At 41.6% G+C, this 17,844-nt stretch overlaps 1 protein-coding gene across 1 annotated transcript in view; it reads left to right on the top strand.

Moving 5' to 3' along the window:
- Positions 1-15,089, top strand: part of TRPM3 (transient receptor potential cation channel subfamily M member 3) — a 501,162-nt gene extending 486,073 nt beyond the window's left edge. The window contains 11 exon segments of the mRNA XM_036021739.1: positions 6,781-6,868; positions 6,870-6,944; positions 6,946-7,021; positions 7,024-7,137; positions 7,140-7,489; positions 7,491-7,607; positions 7,609-7,875; positions 7,877-8,035; positions 8,038-8,181; positions 8,184-8,210; positions 8,213-15,089. Of these exon segments, the coding sequence (XP_035877632.1) occupies positions 6,781-6,868; positions 6,870-6,944; positions 6,946-7,021; positions 7,024-7,137; positions 7,140-7,489; positions 7,491-7,607; positions 7,609-7,875; positions 7,877-8,035; positions 8,038-8,181; positions 8,184-8,210; positions 8,213-8,263 (1,468 nt within the window). The 3' untranslated portion in view covers positions 8,264-15,089.
- The last annotated feature ends 2,755 nt before the right edge of the window (positions 15,090-17,844 follow it).

Raw genomic sequence — 17,844 nt, 5'->3', positions numbered from 1 at the left:
TAATTCCTTTGAACCTATGCTCCCATCTGTACAATACTCTACACCTAACTGTAGAGTATTAAATGTTATTGAGGTAACATGAGATAATAGGCTTTCAGTGAATGGTGGTTATTATTATTATTGATCTACATGTTTTATTTTGCATTATGATTATTATAGCCAGGTCATGTCTTTGGTTCAGACTGAGCCTACAATTCATTAAAATGAGGGCCTTTTCACCCTGGCTGGCATAGCTCAGTGGATTGAGCGCGGGCTGGGAACCAAAGTGTCCCAGGTTCGATTCTCAGCAGGGTACATTCTGGGTTGCAGGCCATGATCCCCAGCAACCGCACATTGATGTTCTCTCTCTCTCTCTCTCTCTCTCTCTCTCCTCTCTCTCCCTTCCCTCCTAAAAATAAATAAATAAAATCTTAAAATATATATTAAAAAAAAACATAAAGAAATAAATTTTAAAAAATAATAATAAATAAAATAAAATAAAATGAGGGCCTTTTCACATGTGCTGATTCAAATATCCTCAAACATGTTCTTGTGAGATGTTTGCTTTTAACCTAAAATTGAGACTTAACATTCATTGCTATGAATTTTAATTTTTTCCATTTTTATTCATTATTCCAGAACCTCAAGGACTCTGGATCCTGATTTCATCACCAGTATATTAATTTTTCATTCTGTTCATTCTATATCATTGTTTGCTCAATTAGCATACCAAAATGCTCATCAGAACAGATTAGGTGAACCAAGACAGAACCAAGATATTTCTTGACTCCAAAAAAAATACTTTTCATGTTGACATTGGTCCATTGTTCTATCATTTCTTGTTTGGTTAATTAGCCAGCCAGGTGTCTATGCTGCTCTAGTCAACCCAGTGTGTCAACCCCCCCAGTAAGACAACAATGCACTTTACCACAGATATTGCATATCTATGTCACTAGCCTACATTATCAAAAAAGAGACAAGATTAATATTGATCCCCTGCAATCTCCTATTAATGAGCCCTATTTTTTTAAGTACTCAAAAGATACCACCTGCTTAATTACCTACAACTAATCCATTCTTTAATGCTGCCTAGAATTTATGTCAAACTCCTATACTTCCTAGAATCCAGGGATGTTGGATATCAGGAAACCATTTTCATATCTGTAGCCTCCTGCCATTTCTTTCCATTTCCTTTTAGTTATTAAGGTTGCCTACATTTTCTGATCACAGCTGGAAATTTTTTACTGGTTCCTTCCACTCATTTAAAGCAGTATTTACAAACTGATGAATTTCAGGCAGCACCTGCCCAGAGAGGGCTGCTGTATTGGACTTGTAGTGATTATTAAAATTCACTCTGAATGCCTTTGGACTGGCATGCTCTGCCACCCCAGAATCCCTGCCTCTATTCTCTTATGTGTCATCTGCTTCACCTGTTTACTTGATCTGCCCTGCCCACAGGCATTTCATTCTCAGACCCCTCATTTAAAGCTTCAAAATCATCTCACCATCAACTCCACCTGTCAGACTCCACTCATCAGAAGTTACAGTTTGACTTTCTTCTTGGCAGTTAACAATCTAAGCAAACTGAGGTATACATTATTCCCAGTGTCATCTTTTAATCTAAAATTATCTTCCCAAGCCAATGGACTTTATATCCTTTTTTCACTTTCACTGAGATCCAAAAAGTGATAGACACATGACTATTAATAGTATATTTAATGTATAATTTCTCAAAACAAATAAAGACAGGAATAACTTAGAGTGTATGGAATTCATAAATAACAACAACAACAACAACAACAACAGCAACAACAAAACACAGTGTAAACCAAAAAAAAGATGAGCTTCACACACATCCTGCCAGATTTTTTCCCAGTGCTGGTCTTTGGTATCTCCACTGATGAGTTGAATTTAAGCTTTTCTCCCTTTTTCTTCTCAGAGTTAATAGAAGGGTAATTGGCTCAAAGGGAAGGATAGAACCTTAAGAGACTTTAAAAATTCACAAATTAGGTATCAGTCTATGGATAAGCAAGAATTAGTTTTAGTTCCTGCATCACTGGCTGTTTATTTTAAACCCTTTCCTCCCACAAGAGCCCCTGAGATGGGGGTCACGTGCTACGGACTGCTTCTACCTCTCATCCTATACGCCACACTCCCGCCAGCACTCCAGGAATGTGTGAAATTTAGAACAGACATGGCCCGCCAATCCTTTTTCCTTTAACCATATGTCTTTTAACCACATTTTAAGGTTATCAGAAAAGAAAATGAATTTCTGGAAGACACCAATCCTTAAGAAATTACCTATTGAAGCTGAAATTTTCTGTGTCACCAGAATCTTCTTTGGAACGTTCTTTGCCTCATCTCATTGGCTGAAAAGGCTAGTCATCTTCTTAGCTGGGCTTTCCACTGACCTCCTCAAGATTTCCTCCTGGCCGTCAGTCTTCTGGGCTCCCAGGAGCAAGCCACCTCACCTCACCTCTTTCCCAGGCCCCTGCTGGTCCCTATTGAAATTGCTTCCTGAGTTACTATGAAATGAGCCACACAAGGTCTGGAGACATGAAAAAGGAAAGAAGAATAAAGAGTTCCTCCCATTCAACATCTTTCATTCCATAGTCCCTCTGCTTTGGTTACTTAGTCACTTCTAGTATCTGTCTCCTTGGGGCATTTTATTGACCCATAAATTTATCATTCTTATCTCCATTCTATCCCCTGAGTAGTTTGACCAGAGTCAGCGCTAATGACTAACAATCATCCCAAAACTCCTGCTTGTTCCTCAGACCTATTTATATCTGTGATGCATGCCCATTTACACTTAACTTTTCAAGATTTTTTAAGATTTTATTTATTTATTTTTAGAGAGGGGGAAGGGAAGAGAAAGAGAGGGAGAGAAACATGTGTGGCTGCCACCCACAAGACCCCCCTAAGAACATGGCCCACAACCCAGACATGTGCCCCAACCAGGAAGCAAACCAGTGACCCCTCAGTTCTCAGGCCTTTGCTCAATCCACCGAGCTACACCAGCCAGGGCAAGAATTCTTTTTAAATTAAGGGACACACTTAAGTTATGAAACAAGCATATAAATTTTTGACCCAGTCTAGCAGGCTTCCTTCCCCTATTTCCTTGTTCCCCAAGGTCACACTCCTTCACCTTGGGGCTCCCATTGGGTACATCCTGTTTTCCCAAAGGAGACTCTTCTTCCTCAAACCTCCTGTCTTCCTCCTATCAACTCGGGCTCCTTAGTCTCTATGTCCCATTTATGGCCTGCAGCCAGATTCTGACTCGTCCGTTGCCTCCTATAGCTGCCTTAGCTCTGTCTCTCACTTGCTAGTTTCTCTGCAGTGCAGGGTCCTGCACTGAGGGTGGTGAAATATGGGGAGCAGGGTCCCCTCACAGTGCTCAGACCGATGATTGGTGCGATCCCAGCTCCTGGGGTCCGAGGCGTTACGGATGGGATGACAAATTCATATGGACTACCAAGTCCTGTGGAGGAAAAGGGATGGTGCAGCTTCTCTCTCAAGAGGGGAGCGCCTCAACCCTTGCCTTGACAAGCTTTTATTGGGTTTGATTTTAACAGGAATATAGGGTATATATGTAAAACTCATCAATCATTGCCAGGTAGAAGTGATTATACAATGGATAACATTCAGAGAACTCTGAGGGCTTATTCTGAATCAGGGTCAGGTAGTTAAAGGGCCATAAAACTTTGGAGAACATACTCACTTTCTGCTTGGACCTTATCATTTAAATTGAGGGTACTAGCAAAGCAGGTTTCATAGGATTTTATACATTCTTTCTTAGGCCTGATTGCCCTAGGAACCTGCCCTTTCCAGCACAGGGCCACACCCACCTCCAGCATTGTTTCAGGCTTAAGGCATTGTTTCAGGCTTGAATCAGGCAGGGGAAGTAAGGCAGCCAAGAGATTAGGAGACTTCTCACAGTCAGAATGAGGACTCCTGCTATGTCAAAGCTGAGGGGTGAGGGTCCATCACCCCTTTTTCTGTAGCCCCCAAGTCCTTCCCTGAGGGAAGGTCCTTCACGACCATGCCTGTTTTAGGTCATCCCTCTTTTAAGGAGCCTTACCTGTCATTGGCTAACCAGTTGTTCACCCAGAGCCAAGCAGGGTAAAGAGAAAGGGGGCAGAGGTGGTGCCCCTACAAGGAAGAAAGGAAGATAAGGTTTGTCTCCTAAGTGGCTTATGGTCCCAAGGTCCTTTACTCAGCCTTAGCCTCGGAGATTACAGCTTCTGAAACCAGGCAGGGCAATTCCCAACAGATGATCACAGGCAATTATGCTAAAAAAGCATCTTTATCTCTTGTAAACCATCTTGTATTCACCAGCTCCAGGAAAGGAGAAGGAGAGAAAGACTATTCTGCTTTTTGTTATCTGCCAACACTAAAAAGCTAAGGAGACCCAGTACCTAGAGTATCTGAAACAAAAAGTCTCATTCTACAGAAATGCATGCTCTGCCCTCCTACTGCCTTTAATGAAGTATTTTACCCACTTACCCAAAGCTTATTGCATTGCAAAAGATGAAATGGCAGGACTTGCAAAATCAAACTCTATCAGCTAGATGATGAAAAAGTAAATTATAAGTCTATAAGACACACAAACTTTATTTTAAGTAATTTGTTTCTCAGGCTGTTTATTCCACAAGACAAAGTGAAAGAGGGAAAAGTTGTATTTTCCTTCTGAAATAGCTGTGTTAGCTGGGTGAATAGCACTGGGTTTGCCAGATGCAGAATTGCTCAATGTACAAGTCTTTTGAGAACATACCTGGGTAGGGTGGCTGAGTGTACCTGGACCTTGGGGCAGTGCTGAGCTGGTGGTTATGGCAGCAGAAAAGAGCAAACAAAAAATGTCTCCCAAACCTTAGGCCCTGAGAAGAGAAGCTGAAAGATAAAAGAGCAGTCAATGATATGAGTTCTGTTAGGCAGGGTTGGGGGGGGGGGGGCTTTAGAGAAGAAACAGAAATGTGCCCCAAGGCAAAGGAATCACACAACCCCACCCTGACCAGCAGGAGAGCGGTTTAAAATGAGAGAGGGAGAGAGAGAGAGAGAGAGAGAGAGAGAGAGAGAAGAGAAGAAAAAGAAAAGAAAAAAAAGAAAAAAGAAAAGAAAAGAAAAGAAGAAAAAGAAAAAAAGAAGAAAGAAAAGAAAAGAAAAGAAAAGAAAGAAAAGAGCCTGCCTGCAGGTCCCTCAGAGAGGGAAACCACTGACTCATGCCTCCTTCTGGCATTGACATAGGGTTCCTCCCTAATAGAGGTGTTACGTTATTAACAACACCACCACCGATAGCACCCCAGCTGGGGGACCCAGCTCTAATTCCCACCGTTCTCTGTACAGTTTATTCTGCACACGGGGCTTGTTCCTTTTAAGTTAGGTCAGCAGTCAAGAGATTTACACTACTTATTGGGAGTATTGGGAAAGTGTCTTCATCCTCTCTAGAAAGTTAAGAGAATGGAGCTCATTCAGGTTCTCCCAAAGATTTGCCCTTGGGGCTTTTAACAGTGAACATTTGAGCTCAAACCATGACTTGGCTTTGGTTTGTCTTTTCCAACTTAATTTAAGCAAGCGAAAAATAGGGCAAAATTTTATTTTAAACATGTGGCTTCTTCTGTCTTTGTAAATACATGGCCAGATAATTTATTAGGTCATGGACATCAAGTTCATAACAGTGATTAACTCTGTATTGACACCTGGCAAGGTATTGTGCTAGGCTGGCAACATGGAAATGTAACAGGAATATGAGATAGATCATGCCCTTAAGAATTCTAACAGGGAGAGCCAAGACACCTCAAAGTTACTGTAACGTAAGGCATCTGTGATCAGTTACCCAGAGAAACAAAGGAGTAGGGTAATTCACTTATCAATAGACACGCAGGGGTGTCCAACTTTTTGGCATCTCTGGCCACACACTGGAAGAGGAAGAGTGTGCCTTGGGCCACATATTAAATACATTGTGAACACATAATCACCAAAAAATCTCATAATGTTTTAAGTAGATTTACAATTTTGTGTTGGGCTGCATTCACAGCCATCCTGGGCTGCATGTGGCCCGCAGGCTGCGGGTTTGGACACCCTGTGAGTTTACCACAAGTTACTTTATAGAATCTTACTCAGATTTCTAGATGGTTGTTTTTCTTTTATTACTGACAGGATTGAATTAGATTAAATTATTCCAGGTGCCTCAGTAACAGGACCATATTAATTTCTTTGGAGGCTCTAAATTCTTTAAAAAGATTATTGTGAATAACAACAAAATTTATTATATAAATACAAAATAGAATAACCACAGTCCATACAAACTGCAATGAAAAGAGCTACATTCTAAAATTCTTTCGAAAAAAGAAAGTCATCGATATGCAACATTCTCATTTTTGTTCTGGACTCTGATAAGCAACAACCCTAATACTTATTAGGTCACTGAACCCCTGCCCCAAGCCACAGCTAAGCCACAGAGTGTGAAAGGGTGGGACTCCACTTCAACTAGAGGCTCTTCAACTTTGGTGTTTATTTATCAAGATCGTGCATTAAGTTCATTGAGGGAAAAGGGGATTAGCCATTAAAATCACTGGATTAGATTCATCTCTAAAGCCTCTTCCAGCTCAGCAAGATTTGGATTCTATCATTCTCAGTGAAAACATCACTGCCCTTATCTAACCTCTCAGTTTTCCCTCTGGAGAGGGACACTGATGAACAGAGGTCCAGGCACAGTTTTGGCCTCCCTGTCCAAAGCTCTGTAAACCTCCAGCAGAGCAGCCTGCCCCCCTGGTGACTCTCATTCTCTCTCTTCTTCACCAGGGTGGAGAACATGTCCATGCGACTGGAGGAAGTCAATGAGAGAGAGCACTGCATGAAGGCTTCACTCCAGACTGTGGATATCAGTCTGGGCGCAGCTCGAGGACCTCATTGGGCGCATGGCCACTGCCCTGGAGCGTCTGACAGGTCTGGAGGCGGCCGAGTCCCAACAAAATCCGCTCTCGGACCTCCTCGGACTGCACAGATGCAGCCTACATCGTCCGCCAGAGCAGCTTCAACAGCCAGGAGGGAACACCTTCAAGCTCCAAGAGAGTATAGACCCTGCAGGTGAGGGAGACATGTCCCCAACTTCTCCAACCCTAGTGCCCCGTATGCGAAGCCATTCTTTCTATTCAGTCAATATGAAGACAAAGGTGGTATAGAAAAGTTGGAAAGTCTTTTTAAAGAAAGGTCCCTGAGCCTACACCGGGCTACTAGTTCCCACTCTATAGCAAAGGAATCCAAAGCTCCCTGCAGCCCCTACCAACACGTTGGGCCATCGTTCCTGATTCCAGAAGGACCATCGTCATGTATAGACATCTATGTCTCTGCCATGGATGAGCTCCACTGTGATATAGAGCCTCTGGACAATTCCGTGAACATCCTTGGGCTAGGCGAACCAAGCTTTTTGGCTCAAGTACCTTCCACAGCTCCTTCGAGTAGTGCCTATGCAACTCTCGCACCCACGGACAGACCTCCAAGCCGGAGCATTTGATTTCGAGGACATCACCTCCATGGACACTAGATCTTCTCTTCAGACTACAACCCACCTCCCAGAGTGCCAAAACCCATGGGACACTGACCCTCCAACGTACCACACCATCGAGCGTATCCAAAAGTAGCCGCTACCTAGCCACCACGCCCTTTCTCCTAGAAGAGGCCCCAATTGTGAAATCTCATAGCTTTATGTTTTCTCCTTCGAGGAGCTACTATGCCAATTTTGGGGTGCCTGTGAAAACAGCAGAATACACAAGTATTACAGACTGTATTGATACAAGTGTGTCAATTGCCCCCCAAGCAATTGCTGACAGAGCCACCTTCCCTGGAGGCCTTGGAGGCAAAGTGGAGGATGCATCTTGCTGCCATCCCGAGCGAGAAAGCAGAACTGAGTCACCCCAGCTCTGACACTGAGGAGAATGAGGCCCAAAGGCCGGAGAGCCGCCTCGCAATACCCCCCCAGGAGGGCGATAACTCAGACAGAACCCTTTCCAACAACATCACGATCCCCAAGATAGAGCGCGCCAACAGCTACTCTACCTCTCCGCAGAGGAGCCAAGTGCGCCATATGCACACACCAGGAAGAGCTTTTCCATTAGTGACAAACTCGACAGGCAGCGGAACACAGCAAGCCTGCGAAATCCCTTCCAGAGGAGTAAGTCCTCCAAGCCAGAGGGCCGAGGGGACACAGCCTGTCCATGAGGAGACTGTCCAAGAAACCTCGGCTTTCCACAGCTTTGAAAGCAAGCACACTAAACCTTCCTCATAAGCATTGCAGGAGGCTCAGAATCCAGCCCTAAAATTCTCCCCAAACTCCACCTGTTCCCATTCCTTGAAGTGTACCTGCTTTATTTTTAGCTGAGCAAAGAAGCAATGCCTTGGGAGGTGTTCACTCAAAGTTGACTTCTGGGGCCACAGATCAAGAAAGCATTTGATCTGGCCCAGTGCCAAACACAGGGGATGTAAGTCATGCTCACGCTTGATGGGTAGGAGGGGAAAATGAGGGAGAAAAAGGGTTGAGACGAGGTGTGTGTCACTAGTCAACTTCAGAAAGCGTTGAGCTCTGGAATGAAAGGGCTTCATGCATTCTCAACGCCAGGAGGAGTCTTTCGATTCTGACCATTATCACGAGTTTTAGGAAGCAGGGATAACTTGCAAAATAAAATAAAATAAGTAGCCAGCATACAAATGAGATATTCTAAAACTTCAATTCTGTTTTCTTTTCACATTGGCTCCATCACTGGTGACTGATGAAGAGCATCCTTTTTATTCAGTATAAGCCGGCAGCAAGCAGTTTCTACCTAACGTCCACATCCTTCTCATGCCAACACTTCTGTAATTGATCAGTATAAAGAAAGAACCAGGTAACAGTCATAGTTCACCTGTCTCATATATTCCTTCTGGTGCCACAACTGTTAATCTTTTTGAAGAAAATAAGGGAAAAGAAATGCCTTTTGTAATATTACAAGTGAAATGAAAGAATTGATGTTAAAAGCAAATGTCACGTGGCCTATTATATACAGTGGGCATCCAAGTATAGTTGAGCAAGCTCAGGATGAATGTAACTAAATAATTCTATATTTTTAATTTATTTTGTATCTCTCCTGTCATCAATGAATTCGCTCACTGAGTATGTATCGTGAACTAATAAAAAAAGAGAGCGGGGGGCAAAACTCCCCTAAAATTGCCATATGGGACATCTCACCAGTCATGTTGTGTGTGATGCTGCTGTGCGACCCTTCCTCATGTGCATGACCTCACCTTGTCTTCTGAACATCTCCAAGACGTAACTGCCGATTTTCACACCACTCACCGCAGGGCCATTTTATATGTGGATATCTGGTGGATATTTTCATACCTAGAGTTTTGCCATTTAATCTGAGCTCAGCATAAATTTAATTGGAGTTTTTCAAGGGCTGGTATCTTTTTTATGGAAATGTTCCAAAGTACTTTTTAAGGAAGTTTCAAAACCATAAATAACCTTAGACTGAGAGTTTGGTGTCAACCCAAAGCCCTCGTTGCAGGCATGCCATGAGTATTTTTCCTGTACACAGAGCTATTAAAAAGATACAGTAGACTAAAGTAGGAAGAAAATAAACCATGTAAAGAGTTCTATAGTGTGTGCTGCTTATATACATATATATGCATTTACACAGAGACATGTTATATATAGTATATAAACAGGCATATAGAGCTTTCTTAAGAGGCCTGGACTTTTCTATCACCTTGAGGTACAACCACAATTTTTAATATCCAAGAAATTTCATTGAAAGAATTCATTGTATTTCATCAGATATTGAACTTATGATTTTTTAACTCCCTTTCCCCTTAACTTTTTCATGTACCAAACTAAAGTTGTTAAAATGAATTGCCACCTACGTACTGCCCCCCACCTTTTTTTTGTCCAAAAGCAGCCACTATCTTGACCTCTCATTTCTCCTGCACAAAGTGCTTACAACCAAGTACTATCAGAATAGACATAATCCAAAACCAGACAGTAGCGTGGATTCTAGAATACAGGTATACCTGCTTCTACATCAGAATCTGGATTTGAAATGGGATAAAGAAATTTTGATCCTCAATTCTTTTGATTTCTATTTAGGTCACTAATTTTAAAAAGTAAATAAATAAAATCTTAAAGGAAAATGACTTACTGTTCCTAGCCCCAAACAAAACTGGTTCTTTCTTTAGTTGTCAATGGGAACTCCAAATTTTCTCATTATGTGGCATCAAGTAAATACATGAATAAAACCTCTAGCCTTTAAATGTAAAAAAAAAAAAAAAAAAAAACCCAAAAACCGCAGAATAAACTTTTTGGGTGTAGAATGCAGAAATAGTGATGAGGCCACATATAAAAAATTAAGGAATTTCTTTTTCATTCCTTAGTATCTAAGTGAATCAGAAAGAAGCAAACATGCATTTGGCCTGAGAATAAGTCAGTTACCCTTAAACTTCCTAGAGTCCTGAATCTCTTTTAGGATCTGATGAAAGCTCTGGGCCTCTCCCCAAGGGGAAAAAGAAAGTGTATACATATGGAAAGTTGCAATATAACTTTATAAGGTTCCTGTACCCCTGGGTTCCATACTGATTGATTATGAAGAAGAGGAAACCATGTTTGTTCATAATCAATACAGTTGTAACAATAGGCACTTTACATTTTGAGACCAATTCTCTGTGATTCTCAGGAAGGCCAAGTCTCAACACCAGAGTCAGAACCAAGATTCTGTAATTTTTGTTCTAGATTAGATTTTGCTAGTCTGATGTGTTTACTACATCCTAACGTATGATGGTTTTAAGTGTGGCGTGCACTCTCACAGAGCCGGAAGGCTCTCTGAGAGGGTCTGTAGAGGACTCCAAGAAAGATGTCCACAGAGCAGGACATCACAGCACCTCCTGGCTCTTATTCTGGACCAGATTGAAAGTGGGGGAAAGAAATTAGGAGTTTAGGACTTTCCATTCATTGCGATTTCTGGAGAGGACAGAGCAGGACCTGGGAAACAAAGTACTTAACAGTCCTGGCCTGTGACTACCTGGTTTTTTTGTTGTTGTTGTTGTGCATGAAAATAAAGTTCTTACCATCTTTGTGACATGTGTGAAATGCATAAGCTACATTTAAATGACTTTAAACACAAACTGTGTAGCTTTCGTGAGCCATTTCTTTCCTGTGTGCATACACGTGTGTTATGTTTCAATCCATTTCTTTCTGTTTCTGGATCCTCTGCCCACTGATGTGGCATCGATTCTGTGGCCTCGTACAGTCAGCTTGTGTGCAGCTCATTTATTCCACCACGTCCCTGACTAAGGGGACGTTAATTATCTGTCTCTGTGAATTAAGCAGCTCATGAGCAGCAAGCTATTGGGGAACATAAATAAAGTCATAGAGAACTCAAGGAAGTAATAGCTTTGGTTTAATCATCTTCTAAAGGTGCCAATTTTTATATACTACTATATGTGATGATTTGTTCTAAATTGCTTGGTCCTTTTGAAAAAAATTAAGGATGTTTTATGAAAATGACCATGGAAATTTCCTTATAAACCAACATACCTTATATTTGTTGTGAGCAATGCCCTCCTTAATGGATTTGAATGAGGAGCTAGAAAGCTTGGGGATAATCGTCATGGCTAGTTTGTGTGTTTCTCCAAACCAGACAGTGTGTTAGCCGTCAGAATGCAGCACTTTATGGAACTGGATTTTTTTAAAATCTAGGCTTCCAGGTCTAACATATTATTTAGCACTTTGAGAGTTCCTTCTTGAAAATACATATATATATATATATATATATATATATAAAAGAATAATCAAATGGGGAAAATGTACTTGTAAAAACACAAAATGTGTTTTCTTCTGAATGTCTCAAATGTATTCTAAAAGATGGTTTCTATAGATAACATTATGGTAGATAACTGGATAGTCCATTTATTCTACTTTCTGAGGCTGTACAGTCTAATCTTCCTGAATGTTTGGGCTGTTTGACTTCTTTAATGACAATAAATATTATCCAGTCATCCATCATGCTATATCTGTAGGCTATTCCATTCAATGTGTTGGGCAATGCTGTATAATAAAATACGTGTAAACAGATATGTAACCTGTGTTTAACTCAGCATAGCTGTAGCATGTGGTTGTATTAATGAACGTTACAGGACAGCTTTATAATCATTTATAAATCTGTAACATTCAATAAAGAAGCACATGTTGCAAGGATGAATTATGTCCCCAACTCCATGTTATTTAGTATCCTCGTGAAATGGGCACTTTTGTCCCGGACCTGCTTCATGTTTTCCACTTTCCTGTAGACCACTGTAAAATATGTGTATAAGCTGATGTACAGTCTCTAACCAGCCCTGCGAGTTGCAGGAGGCAATTGTGATTTTGTGAAAGACAAACTGGCATGTTATGCAAATGACTATCTGACAAATGAACTTAAAATAATATTTTAAACTCCAGTTTAATTAGCTGTTTGTTTACATCTGCTGACCCAGTATGGAAGCAGTGTACAGTATTTTATAAATATGCTCATTTAGTAACACTACTCTGTTTCTAGATAAAGTGATGCTAATGTGTAAGTAGTAATATACTTGTTCTAGATATTGCATTATAACCCACTCTTCTTGAACAATAGCAATGTGACCTAAATGAAGTAATCCCGCTCCAAACCCAGTCTTAATTTTGTGGCAACATAATGCATGCACTGCTTTATGCATTTCTTTTGACTTTTTAAAGGCATTTAACATTTTACTCTTGCCTGCTGTGATACTGAAATCAGTTAGGGATGCACTCAAATTCTTGGGCTTCTTACATTGTTTGGGGATTATGTTCAAGTTGTAAAAATTAAAAACAAACAAAAAATAACCAAGGGTTTTTTTTAATCTTTTTTTAAAGCTCTGAACAAATAGTATGAAATAAAGTATTAACAATAAGGTGTATAGCTATGGGACCTGGAGATGGCTAGCCAACAGCACTTGGGTTTACCAAGGTCTAGGCGTTGGTGCATCTGTGATATACGAAAGACATATTTCTGAATCTTTAGGGCCACTGGGCACAAATTGCTAAACCAGAGGTGAGAGTGAGAAGTCCATTGATGACAGTGCTGAAGTCCACAGATCATTATGAATGAGCGGTCAAGTGATACAGCATCCGACTTCCCTGCTACCTGGTAGCTTTTTTCTGGTGGTGAGCCTGCCCTGGGGGCAGGTGAGAGGTGGGTGACTGGGAGTCTGCTGGAGCACCGGGTGTCTCTGAAGAGCTTGCCCTTTAAAGAAATCATAATTTCATTATCAGAAGCCATTCAACACTTGGAAAAGAGAGGCACCAATCTGTACAGTCTTATAAAGGACCGCTCCTCAAAGGAACAGCAAAAACCTTTCTCTCAACCTTTGCTGGCCCAAGTTTTCTCTTCTTTTTACATCTCAGTCTCTCTCTCTCTCAGATTAGAGTCGACCGAAGGAGGGGTTGGTTCTGATATAAAGAAAATAAGATTTTTTTTATTTCTTTTCCTTTTTAAAAATTTTTACTTGAGAAGGTAGTTGTGTTAACTTTTACCTGATGAATCCCTTGCACTGATCACTGCAAATGAAATCAAGACATGACAATTTCTATCATACATGTTGTCTAAGGATTTCATTGGCCGAGTAATCTATATGGCAATAAGAGTGAAGTTAACTTCCCCCTTCCCGGCCTTACCTTCAGAACACTATTTGCACAATGTTTAGAAAGGGACATATCCATAGGCTTTCTGAAATGTCGTCACCAAACTTGACCCAGGCCTTGCTCTGGCAGAGGCAGGCTGCCGAGAACTGTGGGAGTGGAAGTTCAGCCTCGTGCCTGGAGTGCAATCTCCTCCACCCCCTTGTCTTTCTTCCTTTCCCTTAGCACAGCACAAAATGCTTTTTTGGCTAGACCAAAAGACCCCGAGTCCCATTACCTCAGTACCCTATGGACTCTGGCACAATAAACTGAAGTAGTGGCTACTTAGCAGAAACAGCCCAACATTCAGACTATGTTCCAGTCCTAATCTTCCCACTAACTTAGCCTCCTCCCTCAGTGCTACCCCACAAGACCAACTTGGCTGGTGTTTGCATCAGCCGCAACCAATTCTTTGCCGGTCTGAATCCCAAAAGGGTCCTTCGCACCTCCACTGCAGCTTCCCACGTGTCATCAGAACCAGCCATCTGCATCTAGACTGTGGGCTTGCAGAGTCCAATAGGTGGAGGGGCTGGATGCGGAACACAAGTGTGGGACTGGTGAGGGACAACAGGAAGAAGTGGGATTTGTAGGGCATGAGAGAACACATGTCCCACAACAAAGACGTTCACATTCACGTTTGTAGACACCGTGTCAGCCAAACAAATGTACCTGCCAGCAGCATTCAGTCCCCAAGGCAATAGCTTGGGACCTCTGATTTAGAGCCAACCAGAATCACAGGCTCAATTCCAACTCAGAGTGTATATACAAAACACACTGAGAATTGAGGTGGGGGGAAGGAACTCGCCCTATTCAGGGGCATATGGTCCTCCTGAATGATATATGCCACATCATTGTGAACCCAAACGCAGGATCTTTGTGAGGGAGATTCAGAAGAGGAGCACCGTAGCATCGTGTCAGGCTTATCTGCTTCCTGTCACAGCAGCATCTGACCTGAGTTTATATCACCACTGCTGCTGCTGTCCAAAACAGTACACGCAGTAACTGTACTCATTGCTGTTTCATAACATAGAACTTAGACTCTCATTTGTAAATGTTCTAACCATAGTTTGTAATGGGGAAATTATTAAAATATCATTTTTAAATGAATTCCTATAAATAAAACAATTTTGAAATTGGGTTTGTTAAATATATATACATCTTTCCTTCTTTATGTATGGATAAGCAGTGGTTTGCATATCTATCGACATTATAAATATATATCAATTCTTAGAGGAATTGTTCTTTTTTTTTAAAGGTCTGTTATTGGATTCACAATGCACTTTGAGCTTGTTTGTTTAGATATATAATTCCAAGCAGAAGTTGGCAGATACCACAGGAAAAACTTTCTGAAATTTCTGTAACACACGTTTTGCAATAAAAAAAAGAGAAACTTCAGTAGTTCGAAATATGACTTGGACTTCCTTGTGCATTTATTTGCCGCCATCTCATCTCTCCCATCCTCATGCCAAGAACTGTTGGGGTGCACAGGGGTAATCACTTAGGGCCCGGAAACAGGTTGCACACTGGTGGCCTACGGCTCACACCTCACCAGCAGAGAAGAAGAGTCTAGCACAGGATTTAAAAATTTGAAAGATTTAAAAATGGATACATTTCCCATCTAATTCCATATTTCTGTCTTGTCTTGAAAAATCTGAAGATCTAATAACACATGACCACAGTCACGCATGACAAAAACCACTTTGATCATGGTATCTTGGCTGCCTTTTTATAAGGAGTGTGTGCTCTCTGATACACCATGGTCCCCACCACTCCCTCTGTCTCTTCCACGCTGTCCCCTTCACTCATTAGCATTACCTGGAAAGCCTTATATGCATCGGAATATTAGAGCACTATATTAAAAGATACGAAAGGCAGTGGCAGCTCTCAAATTTCTAAGGAACAAAAGCTTATGGGTAGCAATTTGCCTGGATGAGAGAGACACAAGGAACCCGTCTGCACACTAAAGGTGTAGTTGGCATGCTTTCACAAGGCACCTTCAAGCATATCATTAGGATCTTTCATTGGATTGGCCTTGAAAGAACAGAGGGGTGGGAGAAAGGGGCTCAATCCCACCTCCCCCATGAAGTAACTTTGGTTGCAGCTCATGCCAAAAAGAATGTGCAATAGTCCTGGAGCACACAAATATTTTAATTTCAAATAACAGTGGAAAGAAAAATGCAGAACATATATACATACCATTCTTTGTTCAAAAAAAAACTTTTTGAGTACCTACTATGTTCCAGTGGTGTGTCAAGGTAAATAAAGTGGCAAAGTCCCTGCCATGTGGAGTTTTAAATCTAGCTGTAATGAAATGTAATTATATACTGTCTTGTAATTATTACCTAATTGTCTAAGGAATAGAATATGACAAATGAGAGTCTAGAGGTTCAGAGGAGTGACAATGCTATGTCTCAGGGCAAGGAAGTCTCTGTGGACGAGGCTACACTGCATGTACCTGAGAGGGCAGGGAGGTTTAACTAACCAGGCAGGAGAAGAACCCTCCGGGTAAGAGGAGCATTAATTTGATGAGCACTCACATGTAGCAGCGCTTCCTCCTGGTTGGAACTTGCAGGCAGTCCCAGCTGTAGGGACTGCATCTCCAGCAGGGACCCCAGTTTTGAAAATGAGGCTCTGCTCCCACGAGCACCTTTGTCTTTATCTTTCACAATGGCTTGGTCTAGTCAATATTTTGAAAATGGAATGGCTGGCAGAGTTTTCTGCAGGCAACTTGTGTCCTTCAATAAGTACCCACATTTATGTGTTCCGTGCCATATTCAACCATGTGCCCTCAGATTTCTTGGAAAATCAGATCCGGCCATCATTTGCTGCCAAAATCTCAGATTTAGACCAAAGCAGTGCTTCCCTGAAGGAGATATAATAGAGGTAGATGACAACTAAGTTCTCTGAACTAATGTGTTTGTTTATATGTCCCTATTTGATTAGAAGCCAGAACATGGCTTGCCATATAAAGGCCCGGGTTATCACACCCTTATCAGTAACACGTTCTCAGTAATTCTTTCTTTTTCACCCTTCCCAAAGTCTGGTTGTTAACTTAGCCTCTTCCCAAACATTCAGCACATTACTTTCTTGTAGTGCAAGTCATTTTCCAGAAGCCTTGGTCTGTGCCACAGTCATTATCTTACAACCTATCATCAGGACACACACTATGACATCCCAGAAAGGCCTTCCTTCACTCAGAATCATGAACTGTTGCCCCCCAGTATTCTTTGTCTCAAGCACTAAAATCCCATTTCTACACATGAGTAAATATTATATGTGTAACATAAAGGTACATATTATTAACATAAACAAGGTGCTTGCAGAAAACTATGCCAGTCATTCCATTTTCTTTTTTTAATATATTTATTGATTATGATATTACAGTTGCCCATTTTCCCCCTTTATTCCCCTCCACCCTGCATACCCTCTCCCACATGCATTCCCCCCACCCACCCTTAGTTAATGTCCATAGGTATGAACATGAGTTCTTTGGCTTCATCATTTCCTATACTATTCTTAACCTTCCCCTGTCTATTTTCTACCTACCATTCATGCTACTTATTCCCCTTCTCCCCTTCCCTGCTGATGATCTTCCATGTGATCTCCATTTCTGTGATTCTGTTCCTGTTCTAGTTGTTTGCTTAGTTTGTTACTGTTTTTGTTTTGTTTTCAGGTTTTGTTGTCGATAGTTGTGATATTGAGTAGGCCAAGCCAATGGGAATGGAAGGGAAAGACAAAGATGCTGGTGGCAAGCCTCATTCTCAAAGCTGCTGTCCACGCCAAAGATGCAGTCCCTGCATCTGGGGCTGCCTGGAAGTTCTAACCAGGAGGAAGCACTGCTACATTTGGTTTCTTGCCAAAGTTTAGTTTTCTAGGGCTGTCTTTTAAAAATACCACAGACTGGTTTACTTAAACAACAGAAATCTATTGTCTCACAGTTTTGGAGGCCGTAAGTCCAAGATCAAGGTGTTGGCAAGGTCAGTTCCTTCTGAGGGCTGCGAGACTGTGTTCCATGTCTCTCTCTTAGCTCCTGCAGATTTTCTGGCCATCTTCAGCATTCCTCGGCTTACAGGAGCATCACTCTGATCTCTGCCTTCATCTTCACATGATGTTCTCCCTGTGTGCTGTCTGTATCCAGACTTCCCCTTTTTATAAAGATACCA

The sequence above is a fragment of the Phyllostomus discolor genome, chromosome 3, assembly GCF_004126475.2.
Source record: "Phyllostomus discolor isolate MPI-MPIP mPhyDis1 chromosome 3, mPhyDis1.pri.v3, whole genome shotgun sequence".
Taxonomy (NCBI): Eukaryota; Metazoa; Chordata; class Mammalia; order Chiroptera; family Phyllostomidae; genus Phyllostomus; species Phyllostomus discolor.
This window is presented reverse-complemented; position numbering and strand designations above follow the sequence as displayed.